This window comes from Melitaea cinxia, chromosome 7 (genome assembly GCF_905220565.1).
Source record: "Melitaea cinxia chromosome 7, ilMelCinx1.1, whole genome shotgun sequence".
Classification (NCBI taxonomy): domain Eukaryota; kingdom Metazoa; phylum Arthropoda; class Insecta; order Lepidoptera; family Nymphalidae; genus Melitaea; species Melitaea cinxia.
The window spans coordinates 3,381,415-3,403,487 of NC_059400.1; the positions used below are offsets into that span (position 1 = coordinate 3,381,415).

The window sequence follows — 22,073 nt, forward strand, 5'->3', positions numbered from 1 at the left end:
TTAGCTTTAAATTCCATTATTTATGCCATTAGTTTGGCAAACAAGCATACGAGCATCTAGTATATATCTCTAAAATCTTATGAAAATCTTGTGTCCTTTGAGAAATGATATTTTATTACTGTTACTATGGAGTTAAAATCATTAGTGTGGTAGATATTGGGTTTTCGTCATCTCGGAAACCCTTTGGCGCGCTTAATTAATAACATTGAAAATTATCTAACTGATGTCAAGATGAAGTTCGAATCTTATTTCAATCAGTTATAATAGGTTGGTACGAATTTGTCTTTTACTCAAATTGCAAATTATAAGATTTTGTTTATTATTTCGGAAAGAGAGCAATAATTTTAAAAGCAAAGTTTGAAAAGACCTTCCATTATAGTTAACTTTTGTTTTATTTATTGATTTGTTCATTCGTTGTTTTATGTGCTGTGCGTTTTCTTTATTATTTCAATAAGAGAAGTGACAGTTAATAATTATTAATAATCAACCTCAAAAAAAAAATTGATAATTCTTTTTTTGCTGGAAAGGAATTATCTTAAGTGTGGTACCATGATAAGGAAACCAGGATCTGATGATGGGATCCCAGAGAAATCGAGGGAAACCCTCGAAAATTCACATAACTTTTTACCGGAGAGTGTGCTCTAGAACTATACAATTTGGTTCCACCATCACCTTTCTACCACCGAACCGCAAGGCATCGCATGAATCTGCACCGCTATGTGGTTGAAATCCCACGATCTCGCACTAAACGATTTGCTTCCTCGTTCCTAATACGCACCGCAAAAATTTGGAATGCCCTTCCGGCTTCCGTTTTTCCAACGAACTATAACTTGGGTATCTTTAAATCAAGAGTGAATAGGCATCTTCTAGGCAAGCGCGCACCACCTTAGGCTGCATCTTCACTTGACTTCAGGTGAGATCGCAGTCAAGCGCTAGTCTATATATTTAAAAAAAAAAAAAAAATACTGGGTGTACCGATTTGGATGATTTTTAATTTAATCGAAAGCCGATGTTTATCATGTGGTCACATTTAAATTTTATCGAGATCTGATTACAACTTTTGGAGTAATCTTTGATAATGGGTATTTACTTGACTATTTTTTCGTCTACCTACGTTGTATTACTTGTCGATGTAATTGAAGTCGGTTTTTGTTTCATTTGCCTGCTAATACAACTATTATTAATTGATTCAGTTTATCGTTTATTGCAAAATATACCGCGCCTACAATTCTTGATAACACCTTTTTATCAATTACCTATCGTTTGTATTGTTTTGCCTTCTAGAACACTTGCCGCTTTCTAGACGCTCTATCTGATTCAGGTACATCTGGTGACATATACCGAAAAGTCACCGATAATTCTTTTACTGAAACGAATAAACCATATTAAAATTTGGGCTGCCAGAAAAATCCTAAGCGTTTGCATGCTCCAACGCAAACGGAGTAGCTTTAAATTTATACAAACCTTGATGAGTATCCATGATTCGGCAGATCTTTACAGATAAGGGGATACTGATCAAAGATCCTAATCTTTCTTTATAATATATATATATATATATATATATAATGTAGTAACATTGAATAAAGAAAGATTAGGATCTTCAATTGAAAAATATGACATATAATAAAAAGATATACAGCCTCAAATGTCTCAAAGACTAACCATCTTTAAAGTACAAATACAAACACTGATGAAAGCCAAATAATGGTGGTTTGCTTAAGATATAATAATAATAACAATAATATTCTTTCTTGCACACCATTAAAAGATACAAACAAAAGTAGTACAATTAGAGGAAGATATACAAAGGCAACCATTGGTTATAGGACGGGGCATAGAAAAGCGGTTAGGAAGTGTACAAATAATTGTAATAGAAATTATTTATATTATATTTAAAACAGTAATTACAAAGTATTGTAGACGACGTTTTATTTAAAATGTCTCTAAAAACAACTTTTACGTAACGAGTTTCGAGATAGGTATTACTCAGAGAATTTTATTATAAAAAATGCTTATGCAAATCTGGTCGGTACAAACGATACAAACGTAACGCTACGCAAATTTATATTTAAATAACGATTTTTAAATTTCCTATTAATATTTTAAATTGAAAAGTCTGTGAAGATTGATATTTTTTACTCTTTCACGCCAACTTAACAAGTTTTGACGAATAAAAAGGACGAATAAAAATAATCGTAACGAATTTGTTATTAAAATAGTTTGCCATTCAGCCATGCCATTCACATTTCTGAACCATTTTTTCTTCTTAATGATCTTATATGATTGAATGTTACTTAAGTAAATTAAAAATTCTATTAATATTAAGATTATTGTTATAAATAGAGTGGTTTACTAATTTATAAATAAATAAATATCATATATTTTTTTTTCATAAACATACATAAAAATAATACATATATAAATATATAAATAGAAATATTATATCATACCCAGACTCAGGCGGGAATCGAACCTGCAAGCCGCTGAACAGAAAGCAGGGCCACTACAAACTGCGCCAACGGGCTAGTCAAAGTTGTCTTACGCTTTTGATTTGGAACTTCACTACACGATTATTTAAATACATGTATTCAAATAATCTTAGCCTTAAAATAGTTTTATTAAATAGAGTTAAATACAAGCGCTAAAATTTTAATAAGACTATCATATTTCTTATACTTCTATAGTCATTAGTAGTATATATGTAAACTAAAAATTAAAATTAAAATTAAAAATTATATATTTAGGAAAAAACGTTTACATAACATGATACCGTTGTTGGGACATTATTTTAAGTAAGTTTTTTACCTGTGTCAGGATTAAAACAATTCTTCCATATGCATACTTATAAAATAAAAACTTAACATTATCATGATTCAATCACAAAAGACAAAAAAAAGAGTATCTCAAAATAAATGGCAATCGAAGATCGTATTTTACGTTCAAAGTTACAACATTTGAGCTTTCAAGTACCTACTAAGAAAGGCCGAAACTTTGGGAATGAAAGAGCACAATTCGTCTTGACTTGAACTACATAGTTTACTAACGCCGTATTATTTGAACAACTTTAGTAACAATCGTGAGGTTGACGAAAGGGATTTATCTCTTAAACGAGGCCTTTTCGGGATACATTTGCCCAAGTGCGGCAGCCGACAAGCTGTACTAGGTTTTGCTGTGTGATGTTTTTTTTATGTATGGGTGTGTGTTTATGTGTTATTTAATTTCTAAATTCCTGTACTTCACAAAACAATTTCAAGAGTACACGAATTGTAGTTACTACTTAAACCAATTTCAAGAGTATATACTACTAACTCTTCTTTTTGTGAGTTTCATAGATTTTATGGTTTGAAAATAAATTAATTTAAATAAAATTTGGTTTAAATAAATACGCGAAGCAAAAACTTTCTAACCCATTTTACGAAAATAGCGCGGACGGAGTAATATGAAATTTCGCACATTTACATACTATTACATAGTTTATATAGAAAAGTGCAGAATGCTAATATTTTTTTAAAATAATGCATAAATAATATATTAAATCGATAAAAAAAGTTACATACACTACCATGTATTTGTCACACACACACACACACACACACATCTCTTTTGTTGATTGTCAAAGTCTGTAGTCAAATTGAAAAATTAAAAAAAAAGGTTTTTTATTTTCTTTTTTTATTAGGTATTTTTTTTAATTAGGTTTTCTTTAATTTAAATTTTTAATTATGGTCGAATTTAGACCTCTGGGCGCTAGTTTGATTTAAATATAAATAACTAACTGTTTACTTCTTGGTTGGTTGCTTTGTACACTTTTCTTGCTTAATTAAGACTATAATATGTACGACGTAAGATATGTATGTACTTATTTTCCCTAGAACAGCATTATAGATTAATTTCCTAGTCTTTGTAATCTGTTCCCACTATAGGAAGAGATTTTTTTTTAAATAATAACAATTATAACTAATTGTATTAATGATTTACTTATCAACCATATTTACTTTCCATTTCCTAGTCAAAAATACGCTTTATCACACCCGGTGTTTAGTATGGCGGCTATTGTACAGTTTTACAACCGGATTGATGGAGGTTGGCGTTATTTACTTTGAAGGCTTATAGAGCGACCGTTTAGAGTTTAAGCGCACGACGGTAGAATTTCATACGTTTCTTTTTTGTGCATTTTTAAGTATTAATTAATTAGGTAATATCCAAACGATGGTTACTTTTAGCGCACTAAGTTATTTGTTAATAATTTATTTTTGATTATTTTAAATTACGTAAATTTCACTAAATTTTAGTCAATTAATGGAGTTTCTTTGTACGCAAAGGGTTACAGGAAAGTCAATTTGCTGCTTATGGAAAACCAAATAAATATACACTATATTGAAAGTATAAAATACAATTATTTAAAATTACGTAGTCGTATTAGTTTACGTAGTCAAATTTTATTATATTTCAATAGTTTTAATAAGCAGTAATTACTAGTTGTTGTTGTTAAAAAATAATTTTTATTAATTAATTAATAATAATAAACGCTTCACACTCAACGGATCCCCCAGTAGGATTTTCTCCTGTGCTGGGGGTCCGAAGCACACACAATACACAAACAGACGAACAAACAGAACGCCCAGACGACGACAAACATCTACATGGACGATACAAATGTCTGTTGTGAGCGGTAATCGAACCCGTGACCGCCAGCATAACAGTCAGTGCTATGACCGCTGCGCCATCGCATCGTCAAAATCAAGAGAAAAGAATTAAAATTCTAACTTGGTAGTAAATTATCACAACAATCATACTCTTGTCTTAATAATTATTTTTATAACTTAATAATTTATTTTTAAGTTAAAACGTATTGACAAACCGTACAATCAGTACGCTAATGCCACAGTTATAAACGCGTCTAAATTTCTATGCGAATTATTAATCGTATTTCGTTTTATGCAGTGCGTAAAAAGTCTAAGGGCTTACAGCACCCGTTTCAATTTACGGATGCCCGTTTGTCGACGATAAAATTCGAAACTTCATGATGTCAATCATTGTCGGCCAGTTTGCACTTTGTTTATTAACTGTGTTCCTTTAATGTTTTAGAGGTTACTGTAAAATTGTTGTAAATTTATTTTAACAGTTTTATTTGGTGTTAAATCGTTATTACTAAATTAAGTTTTTTTTTTGCTGCTGTATGGCTACAGCAGTAAAGAATATAGCCAACCCTCTCTTCCCGTGGGTGGCGTAAGAAGCAAATAAAGGATAACACATTCACTACCACCTTAGAACTTAAAAAGTCGACCGATGGCGGGATAACCATCCAACTAATGGCTTTGAAATACACAGGCCGAAGACGGGCAGTAGCGTCTTCGGTGCGACAAAGTCAGCTCTGCAGTCACCAACCCGCCTGTCCAGCGTGGTGACTATGGGCAAAACACATGAGTTCGTGCCATTTTTGGCGCGAGCTTATGGAGGCCTATGTCCAGTAGTGAACTGACGACAGACGACGACGACAAAAATAAAAATAAACAACATATAAAACATATTTTAATTTAACCCTTGTTAAGCTTTGATCATCATCACATTATCATCATCACTTTGGACAAGCTTTGATCACTTTATATAAATATTCATTTACATTTATCCTAGGAAAACAAACACGAACTAGTTATGCAGGTATAAAGGCGAGGATTTATAGCGAAATCTGAGAAATTTCCATTAATATTTGCATTTCCAACAGTTTCTGCTGTGATGGAAATACCTTGTTAGTCAGAAAGCGTTTCAAAGATACAGACAAATACTGAATCCAATTTCAACCACGTTTTCCTAGTACAAATGTTTGTTTTTTATTATTTTATATCGAAAGAGTCCAGTTAGTGTTTATTTAATCATTTCTATTTATATTTTATCAGCCGACTTCGTATCGCCATATTATTTTAGTGACGCATCGATTTTTTTTTATTTACTCATACGGCGCGGAAAATCAGAAACTTCGGAAGAAAAAATGCATCATTCGAATGAAAATAAGGTTAGTGACGATTACGTGAACCCGCAGACGGGTAAACTAATTTTGTTTGTTACGAATACAATATATAAATTATTATAAAATATTTACAACGTTGATATTTTTAGAAATTCAAACGACGCTACGTTTTGAGATAGGATTCTCAGAAATGAAAGGTCTAATAAAAAAGGGTCCATCAGTCCTTTAGAATGAACTCGCAAGTAAATATTCTCAGTAAATGTATTATATATTTCTTTCATATTTGGAAGAAAATGTTTTTTTGTATATTAACTAAAATATGGAATTTCTGACATTTATAAGAATTGGTAACTCCTTTGTTATAAATGTTGTAATATTGTTACACTGTTAATAACTTACAGAATTTAATTAGCAAAATTGCCTAAAAATAATAGGTATAAAAATTAAATATAAATTTTTCACAACTTAAAATGGAGTAAAATAAAATTTAAAAGTACTTACCAGCTTTACAAGGATCCATTCCGAGGTCATTAGAGTCTTTATGTTCGAACTGTGTAGAAATAAGTTCATCTATCGTATATTTGTGTGGTTCCTCTCTCTCATTTCCCGAGGTAACGTGGGAGGTAACGCACATGATAATAGTCAATAACGCAAGAACCGTCAACGAGGACGCACTGCTAAGCCACAACGTCATCTTGATAATTATTCACTTATCACAACACTGTGACATAATTTTATAATAATGTCGTATACCACCTGAAAAAAAAAAGAATTCATTATTAAAATTAATGTCATTTAATATACCTATAGCTTTCAAAATAAATGAAAAATGTTTTAAATTATTTGTATGAAACTTCGGACTTTAGTAACATTTAGGATATAAAAAAGATAAATTAAAATTATTACAAGTTACATGGTTACAAATTGAAATTAAAAAAATAGATTAATATGACTCATAACAAAAACTAAAACATATTGAGTTTACTGTTTTGATTTGCAATATTTGTTTATGGAACCTGTACATTAATACCATAAAACTGACAACTAGAATAATTTCTAGTCATCAGTGAATAATATTTTTAATGTAACTTTTTATTTAAATAATGTTCACGACAAGCAAGACAAAATAATTAAATATTTTGTGACGAATTCGCGTTAATGTTTTTATCGTTGTCTAAACGATATTTTGGACAAGTTGAAAAACGAATTTTAAAAAAAAAAGAAACTTTAACTATTGTTTTTAACCCGATAAACAAGCATGAAATTTCTTATCATAGAAGAGGAAGTAGAAGCGGAACATTAATTTGAAACGCTATAAATAAAATGTTTATGCTATAAATAAATTACATTATAAATGAATGTTTCCGACGACCTACGTAAGATTGCAAATGAAGGCAGGAATCAAGAACAAGAACGTAGAAATATGTACAGACAAGTTGCACCTCCCAATTTCACCCATGTTATTTCCAATCCCGTTTGAACTTTGGATTAAAAAGAAGCATTTATGTTATCATTGATCTCCAGCTGTCCGTACCAAGTTTCATTATAATGCATTAAGTATAATCAGCTTAGTAGTTTTCGTGCAAGAGTAAAAAACAAATACACATTCCTCACAAGCTTTGGCATTTATATATATTACTGGCAGGAAAAATATCTATCTGGTCTGAAAATGAATCGAAGTCGACTACGTAAATGGTATTTCAAAAATATTACACGAATTTATGTTTATCCCAAACATCTTGTTTGTGCCTCGTTGACGAGATGATTAGCGGCTGGTACGTAATTTCCAACTCGTGAAGTTTGCGTTTCAACTTTAGTACAAAGTTTCCTAAACTTCGGGTCGAAATAGTTTGTTGTTTACGGAAAGTTTCAGTTTCGGTAGATACAACTAATTTTTGGTGAAATTAACATTCATCTATATATTGTTTCAACTCGTTATCCTGCACGACTGTGTGAGCGTGTAATGGTAGATAAGCTACTTTGACATTTGTGTCATTGATGCGACATTTGTCGTTCTGACAACATAATATGTTCCTTTAGTTTTGTTACATGAGCACGAGTTACGAGCAGCCTATAAATATAAAACTATTCGTTTTGATGCAATTGTGTAGTACAGAGACTTCTTTCAAGGTCACTTTCTCTTACTACTTAACATTTAGGCACCGCTAAGTAGCCCGTACGTGCCAAGATTTATTATAATTTTTTATTTCAACTTATGCTGACAGTTATTGTGTTTATAATTTCTGTATCATTAAACAAATTAATGACCTTAAAATATATACAGGGAAATGTTTAAAATATCTTTCTTTTAACAAAAAGAATAAAATCAGACCACTCATTGGTTGGTTAGTTAAAACTTAATGCATATTTTGAGTTATATTTCCTCTCACAACAAATATTCAGTATCTGAGCTTGTGTTACGAAGTATTTAATATCATTTTTATGTTCATAGTTTTGATGTTTACTTCATTGTATATGGTGTTATATGGTTATAATGACATCATAAATTTAGGCCGGTACCGCATTCGCAACTTCATAGATATAATTATAGTCACGCATCACGTAGAATTGTTTATTCTTAATTCCCTATGCCATTTTTTATTACAAGCCTTTTGTACTGAATCAGAAAAGAAATTTCTAAATAATTATCATATAGACTATTCCTTTTTCACTAATGTATTTAGTGATCAGTATTTAAACTTAAGTCAGTATCTTGTGAAATAAATCAACTCATCCCATTGCATAAAACCTTCGAATTCGAAAAGCCTAATATAAATAATAATAAATATAATTAAAAATATCTCTTTGACTGTTAAAAAAATATGTTTATTATAAATTCAAACTAGACCAACTTCCGAAGACGGGTAGCAGCGTCTGAGTTCACGCCATTTTTGGCGCGAACTTATGGAGGCCTATGTCTAGCAGTGGACTCCGATATGCTGAAGTGATGATACCGACTTAAGTAACGTTGTTATAATAGAAGAAACTAAAGTAATATTCGAACAAACTAAGTTCATATTACATTATTTAAAAATGTTGTTTATTTAAAAACTTTTAAAAGCTGCTTATCAGTGAATCAGGACGAAAAAAACGTTATACCAATGTGAACTTTTTATGATAACGTAGGGTCAGGGCTGAGATATGGCCCTTTTTGAGGCGAGTGTATAATATTTTTTCGTCCGGTATGTGTACGGTACTGATAAGGAATGGTTCAGAAAAACTAAACCTTTTTTAAAGTGTAATTTCATTAAACGCATATTTGAGTTACTTTTTTTTTTAATAATTATGATGTATATTATTTGTGATTTTTTGTGCTTTTAAACATTGTATTCCAAAATGTTATGTACACTTGTAAGTGACATGCATATCAGATACTTTGTTATTATATATTTGTAATTTTAAAATTTTTATATGTATGTTGTAAGTGTGCTTTTGAAAATAAATAAATAAAATAAATAAATAAATGTATAAAAGAAATCTTTAACTTAACTTAAATAAAATGCAAAATTGAAGTAGGAATTCCTAGAATTTTAGTAGTGCAGTAAAAATTTGTAACTGTGGCTCCAATATTTGATCATAATTCTATTATATATAGGCTTAAGATATTATTAATAACAAATATTAAAAGGGCGTAAAAGAACCAAAACAACAGTTTATTCTAAGTACTCAGCGCTTGTAACTAATCAATTATGTTCTTTGACCTCTATTTTAAAATCTACGCATATGCAACAAATTTTTTCACGATGAATTATTTGTTCTATTGTCTTTGTACCGAGGTCGATTTTTGACTAAATAAACGTGGCTCTTGGGACGTGTCGGTATCGGTATGTGGAGCGGTCACTTTTATCACTAAACGATAAGAGGGATGGATACATTATAGTAACGGAGTTACTTTCTTTGTTTTACATAAGTGATCAAGTTTAAATTATCAAGTGAACGATGCGACTTCACGAGTGTTTTTATTTATTATCTGTTTATTATGTGGTTTTTATACGTTTCATCGTGACATTATATAACCTTAAATTATAAATTGAAAACAAATTTTTAAAAGTTATTAAATTCAAAAGTTTACTCGTTCAAACAAACAACTTCCTAACGATAGTATGAATAATGAAAATATAGATATATTTCTATAGTATAAGGTTAAAGTCCGTACAGCATAATAATATCAAATTAGTCAACAAATCAGACTTGCACATTTACAATTAAAACTTTAGTTTTAATTATTTTGTTTTCAAACAAGTTACATTGTAATAAAATAACGTAGCATAGTTAAAGTATTGAATATATTTATTATTAGTCTCCATTATTATTGTAATTAAATAATATATTATTAATATTGCCTCATCATATAAGATATTTAAACATACTTATTGGTACAGTGTCCTATATAATTGTGTTTGTTCTCAGAGATAATAAAAGTATAATACAATACACATTATTATTTATTTACTAGCTGACCTGGCAGAAGTTGTTTTGCCGCTTAACGCCTTTAAAAAAAGAGGGGTCGATGGTAGAAGGGTGAAAATTTAGGGTTATATGTATTTTTCAATGCTAAATCATGATAAAATAAAAATATAAAAATGTCAAAAATAAAAATAAAAATATTTACGGGTTATCATTTAGGGGTATGGAAAATGATATCCGATTTTCAGATCTGCCCGATATGTACACAAAATTTCATTAAAATCGGTCCAGCCGTTTCGAAGGAGTTTGGTAACAAACACCGTGATACGAGAATTATACATATTAGAATTTATTTACACTTAATAATATTGTAAACATGATTGTTGAAATGTATAATACGGTCTTGAGACATGTCCCTGTATACTACACATATTGACTGCGATTACGGAGGTAGCAGGAAAAGCACTTTAATAAAGACGGAGTAAATCCAGTAGTGGCAAACTTTCGGAAAAGCAAATCATTGTCAACCGTATCAAATGCCCCCCGGTAATAAAAATAGGCTGCGTCAACATCCAGCCATTATCAATCGCCTGAGTGGTATATGCGTAGAACGTTAACATTATATATTTATAAATTATTCATTAGATACGTTATATTAGATATAAATCAAAAACTCTCGTAAGTCTTGCTGAACTTTAAGAGTGCCACATGATAATCCAGTTTTTCACTAAAAAAGTCGTCAAAATCGGTACACCCAGTAAAAGATTACAAGGTAGCGTAACCCACATAAAATAATTGTGTTTAGTTGCAAACGAAAAAAAAAATGACTTCAATTACATCGGCCAGTGATACAACGACTAAAAAAAAGAATCTTCAAAACACACCCAGTAAAAGTTTATAAGGTACAGAATACAATCAAATTTTTTTTTTTTTGAAGTTGGTTAAAAATGATAGACAAACTCGACCGAATGATATTAATCTTCCATCCCTTTGATAAATCCTTAGGAAAGGGGAAATAACAAAAAAAAATAGCGATGTAGCTAGACGACGCCGAAATAAAAGAAAACTTATCACCGAAAAAGCTTGTCTGCGATCTCTAGTCTATTTCCCTTACATTTGTGATCTGTCTGGTATTTTTTTTTTTTTGTTTCACTTTAAACCGAATCATTTTCTTTTTGTTGCTTGTTGGTACTTGAACATTTACGCGATTTTCTTTTTTTTCTTTCTGTTAATCGTAAGTCAAATAAAAAACTTTTCTGTGCATATCCTGAGCTTGTGCTCTGGTAACATACATAACAAACCAGCTTAAACTCCCGAACTATAAATAGTACAAATGTTGGGGGTTACCTACAGATTTTTTTATTTTATTTATGGTGACATCATTAAATATGAGATTAAGATGTAATGAATGAATGTTACTAGATATTTGCTGCCCTAACATTTACTATCTATATTTAAATAAACGAGCAATTCTTGTATATATATATATAATCTGAATCTCGGAAACGGCTCCAACGATTTTCATGAAATTAAGTATACAGGGGATTACGGGGGAGATAAATAAATCTAGCTAGGATTCATTTTTAGAAAATGTCGTTTTATCCCTGTTTTTAGGCAATGAAAAAATGGCTACAATATCGTTAGAATAAGAAGGTAAATTTCGCATCTGTCAATAAAGTTGTAATAGCTCAGGGGAAATCGGCAGATCGCGCTCGGCCGAAAAGATCATGGTTCGAATCCTCACGTATTCCAGATCGATTATCGTTTTTTTTTTTTTTTTTTTTCTAAAAAAAATAAAATCGAAAAATATTATTCATATTTTATCAATATGTAATTCGTATTTAAATATGATTTTCAAAAAACACGATTTACTAAAAATACCGAGCTAAGCTCGGTCACCCAGGTCCTCTATATTTAAATGTCATAAGTAATATTAATTTTTGTTTTAATATGCTAGTTTTAGGAACTATGGATTACATATAATAATTTATATTGCGTTAAATAACAAAATATCCATTTAACTATTGAAAGAAGTATTCTAAATTCGAACATTCTGTCGATCATCGAAATCAATGAAAGTACACTAGAGGCGTGGTTCGGGAGTGTGGTGGTGTTGTTCTTTAAGAGAAGCGAAAAATCTCTGTTGAAGAATTACAGACCGATCTCACTCCTAAGACGTCTATAAGCTGTTTTCGAGGGTGGTTACGAATTGTCTCGCCAGAAGACTCAACGATTTCCAACCACTAGAGCAGGCTGGGTTTTGAAATGGCTACAGCACCGTAAACCACATCCATACTGTTCGGCAGATTATTCAAAAGACAGAAGAATATAATCAACCGCTGTGTATGTCATTTGTGGACTACGAGAAAGCCTCCGACTATGTCAAGACCTGGGCCATCCTGGACTCTGTGCAAATCGACTGGTGATATATCGAGATACTACGAGGTATGTACGATGCGGTGACGATGACCGCTCATGTCCAGGACCAGAAAACAAGACCCATTTCCCTCCGGCGTGGGGTAAGACAGGGAGATGTAATATCACCGAAACTTTTTACCACTGCGCTGGAGGATGCCTTTAAGACCTTGGATTGGGGGGAAAGAGGCATCATCGTCAACGGCAAATACATCTCTCACCTTCGTATCGCCGACGATATCGTCATCTTTGCGGAGACGTTGGATGAGTTAGGCCAAATGCTGGCCGGCTTAAACGAGTCGTCCCGACATGTCGTCTGTATGAACTTGGACAAAACGAAAGTTATGTTTAACAACCAAGTCATACTGAGACCGGTATCGGTCGATGGTACCCTTTCTCGAAGTTGTTCAGGATTATATTTACCTAGGCCATACTATCCAACTAGGCCGCAACAACTTCGAGAAGGAGGCCTATAGGGGGATTCGGTTGGGTTGGGCGGTGTTTGGCAGGCTTCGTCGAGTCTTCACTTCTTATATTCCGTAATGCTTGAAGACAAAAATCTTCGAGCAACGCGTCCTGACTGTGTTAACATACGGAGCCGAGACGTAGACACTGACGAAGGGACTAATACACAAGTTTAAAGTCGCTCAACGTGGAATAGAACGGGCTATGCTTGGAGTTTCTCTCAAAGATAAGATTAGAAATAAGACTATCCACAAGAAAACAAAAGTAACCGACATAGCCCACAGAATTAGCAAGTTGAAGTGGCAGTGGGCTGGTCATCTGTGTCGCAGGACCGATGGCTGTTGGAGCAGACGAGTCGTGGAGTGGAGACCGCGTCTTGGCAAAATCACTGTGGGACGTTCTCCGGCCCGTTGGACCGACGATCTACGTAAGATTGTCGGTGTAGGCTGGATGAGGATTGCGGAAAACCCTATGCCCCTGCCTATGTTCAGAAGTGGACTGCGATAGGCTGAACTGAGGCAACTTATCTTATTATTTTTTGTTCTATATTTAACTCAGTATTCGACATTATGTATAAAAGGGTAAATATAAATACCATTTGATAACTTTCACTCCAATTATACATTATAAAAGTAAATTATATAAGAATTTCAATAATATAAACATCTATTTTTAGGTTCGAGGTTACAATGTCTTCAACTGCGTGCTAGCCATTGACATTGTTTGATGTAATTACTTAAATGACTTCAAGAGAGAAGATAGTTATTTTAGTTATTTTAATAAATGTTTTCTTATAGCATTTCATTTAAATATCTCTGTACGTTTCATTGCTGGTATGATGTGATTACAATGTTGTCAAGCATACGGCCCACATGATGGTAAGCGGTTACCATAGCCAATGAACGCCTGAACGAACAGAAACATTGCAAACGTGATTTTGATGCTACCTCCAGCCATCCTAAGAACAGTACTATTTGGCTGTTGACTTTCTATAAGGTCGGTATTAATATAGGTACTTCTCCAGTCGGGCCGGTCCAAATATTGAGCAAAATATTTCCTGCCATAGGTCACGGCCTCCATTACCTAATTAATATCAGGTAATAGTTTCAATGTTTTAAATGAAATATTAAAAAATACAATACAAAAAAACATAGACGCAAGTATACATATACGTGCATTAAAACTTTTTCAGCCGGCATTATAAATTTTCTGTGAGCGATAGCCACTGCGGTTTTATGTTTGAAAAGCTTGCTATAGTTGTGACAGTTGTGACAGTTGCGGCAATCGAATTTTTACTCACATTAATTTAATTGTTTTAAATTAATCAATTGTTTTAAATGCGTCGTAATATACGTGTAATTCTCAAATAATGATAATCCATAACTTTGTTGTAAAAAAAAAAGATTCTGAACAATTTAATTGGTCAGGAATAGATTCGGCAACACACTTGGAATGCTCTTTCTTGGTGTTCCCAGCATACATTGGCTATAGTATCTGCTTACTTCTTTATTTTACAAAAATAAAACATTAAACAATAGTCGAAGTTTAAGGCGGCGTCAGTAAAAGTGCCGCTGTACATTTCTAACATTAGTAAGGAAACATCGCAACAGGATATCATAGACTATATTGTACGTAAGACTCAAGTGTTAGTTACATTAGAGAAAATCGCACCAAAAGTGGATAGAGGTTACGATTCTTATATTTTTTATGTGGATAGCTATAGGGTACCGTTGTTTCTTAAAGATGAAATATGGCCGGAAGGCATTTGTTTTAGGAAATTTATAGTGTTTAAAAAAGACTCTAGTGACAGAAAGGAACTAAATTAAATTGACAATGGATAATAAAAGTAAGAGTACATTTGTTTCGTTTAATTGTAAAGGGTTTAAAAGATCTGTAGAGTTTGTTAGGGACCTATGTGTTTACGCTGATGTAATAGCCTTACAGGAGACCTGGCTCCTCGGTCATGACCTACCATTGCTGGGCTCGGTAAGTGATAACTTTGAATATACGTCCAAAACGGCTGTTGATACTACCGTGGGTATTCTCAGAGGGAGGCCATACGGTGGGGTTGCTTTGTTATGGCGAAAAGGTATATTTGACACAGTTTCTGTTATAAATTGCAGTAGTGTCAGGCTAACTGCAATCAGAGGAACGATAGGCGGGAAATCGATTATTGTGTTTTCGGTATACATGCCCACGGATGCTCCTGATAATAGTGTCGAGTTTGTAAACTGTTTAGGCGAAATCGATGCTATTGTAGAAAATAATGATGTGGAAGCTGTATACATGTTAGGTGATTATAACGCGCACCCTGGCCAACCATTTTGGTTGGAGTTACGGGAATATTGTTCAGATAAAAAATGGGTATGTGCTGATACGGAAAAATTAGGAATCATGTCAAACACTATTACATTTATTAGCGACATTGATGGTAGCATGAGATGGTTAGACCATTGTATTGTAACGCAAACAGCGTGGAAAACTATTTCAAATGTGAGAGTTGATAGTGATGTACACTGGTCTGACCATTTCCCGCTAATAATAGAGATAATTTTAGACAAAGTAGTTTCAAAATTAAACACTGAAAACTATAAATGCAATAAAATCCTGTGGCAATCTAGGTCTGAGGCGCAGACTGGGCGATATCATGACATATGCCATGAGCAGCTAAGGCATATCGATTTTCCGGTCTCATTAACTTCGTGTGCGGGTGGGATGTGTCATGATGTCACTCATAGGCGCACACTAGATGATTTGTATAGCCGGGTAGTCAATATTCTTAGCGGTGCTGCTGAATTAACGTACAAGGACCAGAATTTTAATAAGAAACGGGTTACTGGGTGGAATAAACATGTGCGTACAGCATATGAAGATGCGCGTCTTAAATTTCGAACTTGGTTGCTCCATAACAAACCAGGGTATGGCGGAGTTTGGGACGACATGCGTGAGAGTCGTAAGGTTTTTAAAAGTAGACTAAGATGGTGCCAACAACATGAAGATCAAGTTAAAATGGACATAATCGCTTCACGCAGGTCGTCACATGACTTTGCTAAATTCTGGAGAGAAACGAACAAGTTAAATGTAAAAATAGGTCGCCCCACGAGCATAGGGGGCTGTAGTGAGCCAAGGGGGATTGCCAACTTGCTTAAAAATCATTTTAAAGTGACTTCGCCTCTGGGACCTCCGTCACGGGTGATCGATGCTGAGACCGTTACGAGTATACCTATGAGTTTTTCTGCTAAGCAGGTAGAAGCTGTTATTAAGAAAATGAACAGAGGTAGGTCTCCGGGTCATGACGGGCTCAGCATCGAGCATCTTAAGCATGCGGGGAACCATCTTTATAGTGTGCTAGCAATGTTCTTTTCATTATGTATAACACATTCTTACTTACCAGCTGATATGATGAAAACAGTGGTGGTCCCCTTAGTTAAGAATAAGACCGGAGATATTTCTGATAAAAATAATTACAGGCCAATATCTCTAGCTACAGTACTTGCTAAGGTGTTGGACAGTCTGATAGACCAAAATTTGGATCGATATTTAAATATACACGACGCGCAGTTTGGGTTTGTGCCCAATCTTTCAACGGAAAGTGCCATTTTGTGTTTAAAGCAGACTGCCCAATACTACACAAGCAGAAAGACACCGGTGTATGCCTGTTTTTTAGACCTTTCGAAAGCCTTCGATCTAGTAGCGTACGACATATTATGGAGGAAACTCCGCGAGGCAGGTATACAATCCGAACTGATTTCGTTGCTAAAATTTTGGTATTTAAACCAAGAAAACTATGTGAAGTGGGGCGAAACTTTATCAGATACTTATCGGTTGGATTGCGGGGTGAGGCAGGGGGGTATAACCTCACCTAAGCTTTTCAATTTGTATGTAAATGAGCTAATTGTGGGACTCAGCAGCAGACGTGTCGGATGCTGGATTGATGGAATTTGCCTAAATAATCTTAGTTACGCAGATGACATGGTGCTGCTGGGTCCGTCGGCTGGCTCTATTAGGACGCTATTAAAAATTTGTGAAGAATACGCGGTAAAACATGGCCTGACGTACAATGTTAATAAAAGTGAGTACATGGTTTTTGTGGTCCGCGGAGCGGTAATTGACTACGAGTCAGTGTTAAAACTAAACGATGTTCAACTAAGACGGGTAAAACTTTTTAAATATCTAGGTCATTACATTTCCGAGGATCTCAGGGACCATGCTGACATAGAACGTGAACGAAGGGCACTTGCCGCCAGATGTAATATGCTGGCCCACAGGTTTGCTCGCTGCAGCAACGATGCTAAAATAACATTGTTTAAAGCATATTGTCAAACTTTTTATACGTGTGCCCTGTGGACCAGGTATAGTAAAAAATCGCTGGACGCACTTAGAGTGCAATATAACAATGGTTTTAGGATTTTGTTGGGACTGAGACGCTTCTGTAGTGCGTCTGCAATGTTTACTGAAGCGAATACTGACTCCTTTTTCGCAATCTTGAGGAAACGGACCGCCTCTCTATTAAACAGAATGCGGCTCAGTTCTAACAAAATTCTGAAAATGTTCAGTGCTAAGCTTGCTGAGCCTATGCTTCAGCACTTTGTTGGCGTAGTGGTGAGGCAAGAAAGGTTAAGCAAGTGAATTGGTAAATTGTTAATTTTAATTTTTAATTTAAGTGTACTAACGTAGTTGTAAGTTACTAATGTTACTAACAAGTGGACTGTAAGTCTTAATTAAATAAAATTATTATTATTATTATTAATATTAAAATTATAATGAATTATTTAATTAGCGTAGTCTTCCTGTTTAAACGTTCGCTTCCAGATTGTAAATAGTAACATGGTGTCAACGACCGACAGATAGAGTATATTATTAATATGGAAAACGTCAACTTATTTTAAAATGCAATAATAACAATTTATTAAATATTTTCTGGAAATATATTTAAAACTTTAAATATACTTTAAATTTGAAACAATTTCGATAGTTCTCTTTATTAACCGACTTCCAAAAAGGAGGAGGTTCTCAATTCGACTGTATTTTTTTTTTTATGTATGTTACATCAGAACTTTTGACCGGGTAGACCGATTTCGACAAATTTTGTTTTAATCGAAAGGTGGTGTGTGCCAATTGGTCCCATTTAAATTATTTGAGATCTAACAACAACTTTTCGAGTTATATGTAATAATTCGTTTTTACTTGACGCTTTTTTCGTCGACCTACGTTGTATTATACCGCATAACTTTCTACTGGATGTACCAATTTTGATAATTATTTTTTTGTTGGAAAGGGAATATCCCTAGTTTGGTACCATGATAAGGAAACCAGGATCTGATGATGGGATCCCAGAGAAATCGAGGGAAACTCTCGAAAATCCGTAATAACTTTTTACTGGGTGTACCGATTTTGATATTTTTTTTATTTAATCGAAAGCTGGTGTTTATCATGTGGTCACATATAAATTTTATCGAGATGTGATAACTACTTTTTGAGTAATCTTTGATAACGCGTGGTTGCTTGACTATTTTTTCGTCGATCTACGTTGTATTACTTGTCGATGTAATTGAAGTCGGTTTTTTTTTCGTTTGCGAGCAAACACAATTATTTTTCTTAATTTATTTACAGAGTATAATTTATTATACCATGTTGAATGAACTTAAAACTTGACCAGAGGCACCCAGTTTTACAATGTTTAAATAAATTTTAACAAAATAGAAAAAATATAATTATTCAGATAGTTGTCCATTGTCCGTCTTGTTCGTTTAATAGTGTGTGCTTTTTATGCAAGTTCGCACCTCGCAATAAACTGTTTAGTTCATAAGTATTTATTTATATTATTTGCTGATTTAAAAAAAAGTATCTCATGATAAATATTTTTGTATTTTAGAAAATTAATTTCAAAAATATAAGACTTAGTAGTTTGTTAATTGATGTTCTGTTTTGTTTTTTTTACCCTTTCTTCAAATATTTGATAAAACAAAGCATGTTTTGTATTAAATAAATTATATCATAAATACATAGTTACTTGGATTTTTTTTTTTAAATCACAAAATGCAGTGAAGTTACTGTAACGAGGAATCTGCATTATCACTTTTCCCGTGAACATATCTTATCATTAGTTTTACAAAAACACAATTAAGTATATTCGTTGAAAGATTTCTAAACAATATTGTGATTAAATTTTTAACTGTAAATAAGGTCGTTCAAAGTAAGTAGTTGATATAAAAATGATTTGGTATTATGTCGAAAAACTAGAAAAATACTATCGCAATTATGCTATAACACTGCGTAGCGTGCCACCACCGTGTGTGCGTGCGTAGGGCATGCTCAACAGAGCCACATATTACATATTAAGGTAGCTCTGTTGAGCATGCCCTACGTATCACACAAATAGTTTGTCGTAGATAATGAAAGAACTCTTGGGGTGGCTATATTCACGAAGTTAATGTCACCGAGACAACAAACCGAACGGGCGGGCACACGTGATACGTCGCTGCGAGTGGTCGTGCAAAGAGCGTATTTTTTGGAATGTTAATGTTTATCGCTGGAGATTTCATGTTGCATTGTTAATTAGATTTAATTATTTAGTTAAATTAAAGGTAATTTAGTGATCTTTGTACATTGATTGTTTGGCGCCGACTCAAAATTACTTAGCTATACTTAGATTAGTTTAAGAACTTGGTTATTAAAGTTAATTAAAAACTCCACTATTTACAAAAATATATACTTAGATATAGTTTCATTACTTTAAGAGGTTAGTTATTAGCGTTAAATAAAAAAGGATTATTATTTTTTGCTTTTCAGTTTTTTCGGCAGCTTAATTTTTTGTAAATTTTTTTTTATATTTTTTTGAGGCTATACTCTAATTACTACATGCTTAATGTTTCATTATTTTTAAAATATCGACCTACCTTACTTAAGCTATTAACTTTCATCAAAATCGGACTACTCTGCAAAAAGTTATTCGTGGTCATTACCATTATGGTCATTACAATCAGTGAGTTAACAATCAACCATCCCCTGTTTTCCTACCTTTATGGTTGGATTTTTATTTTCGATTTTATATGGGACCAACTTCGAGGTATAACTATTTTCAATAAAAAAAAGAATTATCAAAATCGGAATATTCTGTAAAAATTTATGCGTCATACATAAAAAAAAATACGCGTCGACATGAGAACCTTCTTCGTTTTTTCGTCGGTTAATAAATCCACGTCTGTTTGAAATGTCGTCCGTTTAAAAGTTTTTAAGTGTTTTAGAAAACTAATACATGAAGAAATAAAGTTATCTTCATATTGTAAAGAAACTTCAAAAAAATACTGTCATTTAATCCCGAATATGACTTACGGCCAGTTTCAATACTGTATCTATCTCTGATTTTGCTTAGTAGAAATAGAATTTTGACGTCAGCTCCTTACAAATTGTGTTAAAAGTCTATTGATAGTAGGCAAAACCAGAAATTATTGAAAAGAGTCGTTAGAAAAAAATCCTAAATTCCGAAGTGGAACAAGCAGTATAAACAAGTTACTGTCAAAACATATTAACAATAAAAACTACAAACAAAATACGTAAATAAAACAAAACAAAACAAGTTACTAACATGTTATCAGAAAATGTTATTAACATTGTAAGACTACATTTTTATTTTATGTTCTTATGATTTGATCATTTAGTCGCTATTTAATAAAGTTGTCAAAAACTCAAATATAATGAATAGTTACAACAACTAACGCAAAGGTAAAGTAAAAAATATTATCATAGTAAAATAAACTAAAAACGTAGGTAATACCTTAATAAAATAATATTGAAAAATATAAAAGAGATTTTAATACTTATGTCGTAATATAATAAAGTATTCGGTACTCCAAGAATAAAAAATAAAAAAAAATTAAAATAATATCTAAAATAACACTGAGGAACTCATGGCTGAAATATTTTAAAGTTTATTTTTATATAAATAACTTACTAGCTTTACTTTCAAAACGTTTGGAAACATAATACACTATCACGTAACTATTCACTTACAATTGACAAGTACTCGTCACGGCATCCCGTTGACAACTGATAGCCTAGGTCACTCTCGGGAGCATCCCGGTACTGAGGGCAGAGACATTTATAAAGTTCTTTTTTACTACATCAAAAAAAAAAAAAAAAAAAAATTACAAACAGTTTTCGTAAAATTTCTGGTGTGTGTGTTTTTATACAACTAGTTTTATAATTAATAATAATATGATTAAGAAAGTTCCATTATTTTATTTTGGATATTTTTAATAGAAGAAGTACTAACATTTAGCGCTTGTGATAGTTTGAATTTCGTAAAATAATACTTATTAGGAAAACTATTTTATTTCGTAATGGATTGTATTGCTCTCTACGAAGTTGTTATAATATAACATTGAATATTAAAATACGGAAAAAAACATTAATGAGAAACCTAACATACTAAAATCTTTTGAATTTTTTCCCAAATTTTTAAAATATTTACTATCTGTTCACACTCATCCTATACAAACATATTTACTAGCTGCACCCTGCGGTTTCACCTGCTTTAATTTAAGGAAAAAACTTACTAAGATATTATATAGACTATAGCCCTCCTCGGAAAATGGAGTATATAACGCAAAAAATAATTTTTCGATCCGAAGCAGTAGTTCCTGAGATTAGCGCGTTTAAACAAACAAAAATTGTCAGCTTTATAATATTAGTATTTATTTATTTATTTATTTCATACATACCAATTTACAGAGCTTTGCTCCAGACACAAGTAAGTCAATCAAAATAAAAAATTAAAAACGCAAAAACAGGTATGACAAATGAAGAGAATAATGACAAA

General features: G+C 32.6%; 2 protein-coding genes across 2 annotated transcripts in view; one reads left to right on the forward strand and one right to left on the reverse strand.

Annotated features, from left to right (window-relative positions):
• Positions 1-6,618, reverse strand: part of LOC123655208 (tolloid-like protein 1) — a 79,171-nt gene extending 72,553 nt beyond the window's left edge. The window contains exon 1 of the mRNA XM_045591040.1: positions 6,467-6,618. Within this exon, the coding sequence (XP_045446996.1) occupies positions 6,467-6,599 (133 nt within the window). The 5' untranslated portion in view covers positions 6,600-6,618. The remainder of the gene's footprint in view (positions 1-6,466) is intronic.
• Positions 6,619-15,085: 8,467 nt separating this feature from the next.
• On the forward strand, positions 15,086-17,998 carry LOC123655096. Its single transcript, XM_045590933.1, has 2 exons — positions 15,086-17,520; positions 17,611-17,998. The coding sequence occupies exons 1-2, from the start codon at positions 15,086-15,088 to the stop codon at positions 17,879-17,881; spliced, it is 2,706 nt and encodes a 901-aa protein (XP_045446889.1). The 3' UTR covers positions 17,882-17,998.
• The last annotated feature ends 4,075 nt before the right edge of the window (positions 17,999-22,073 follow it).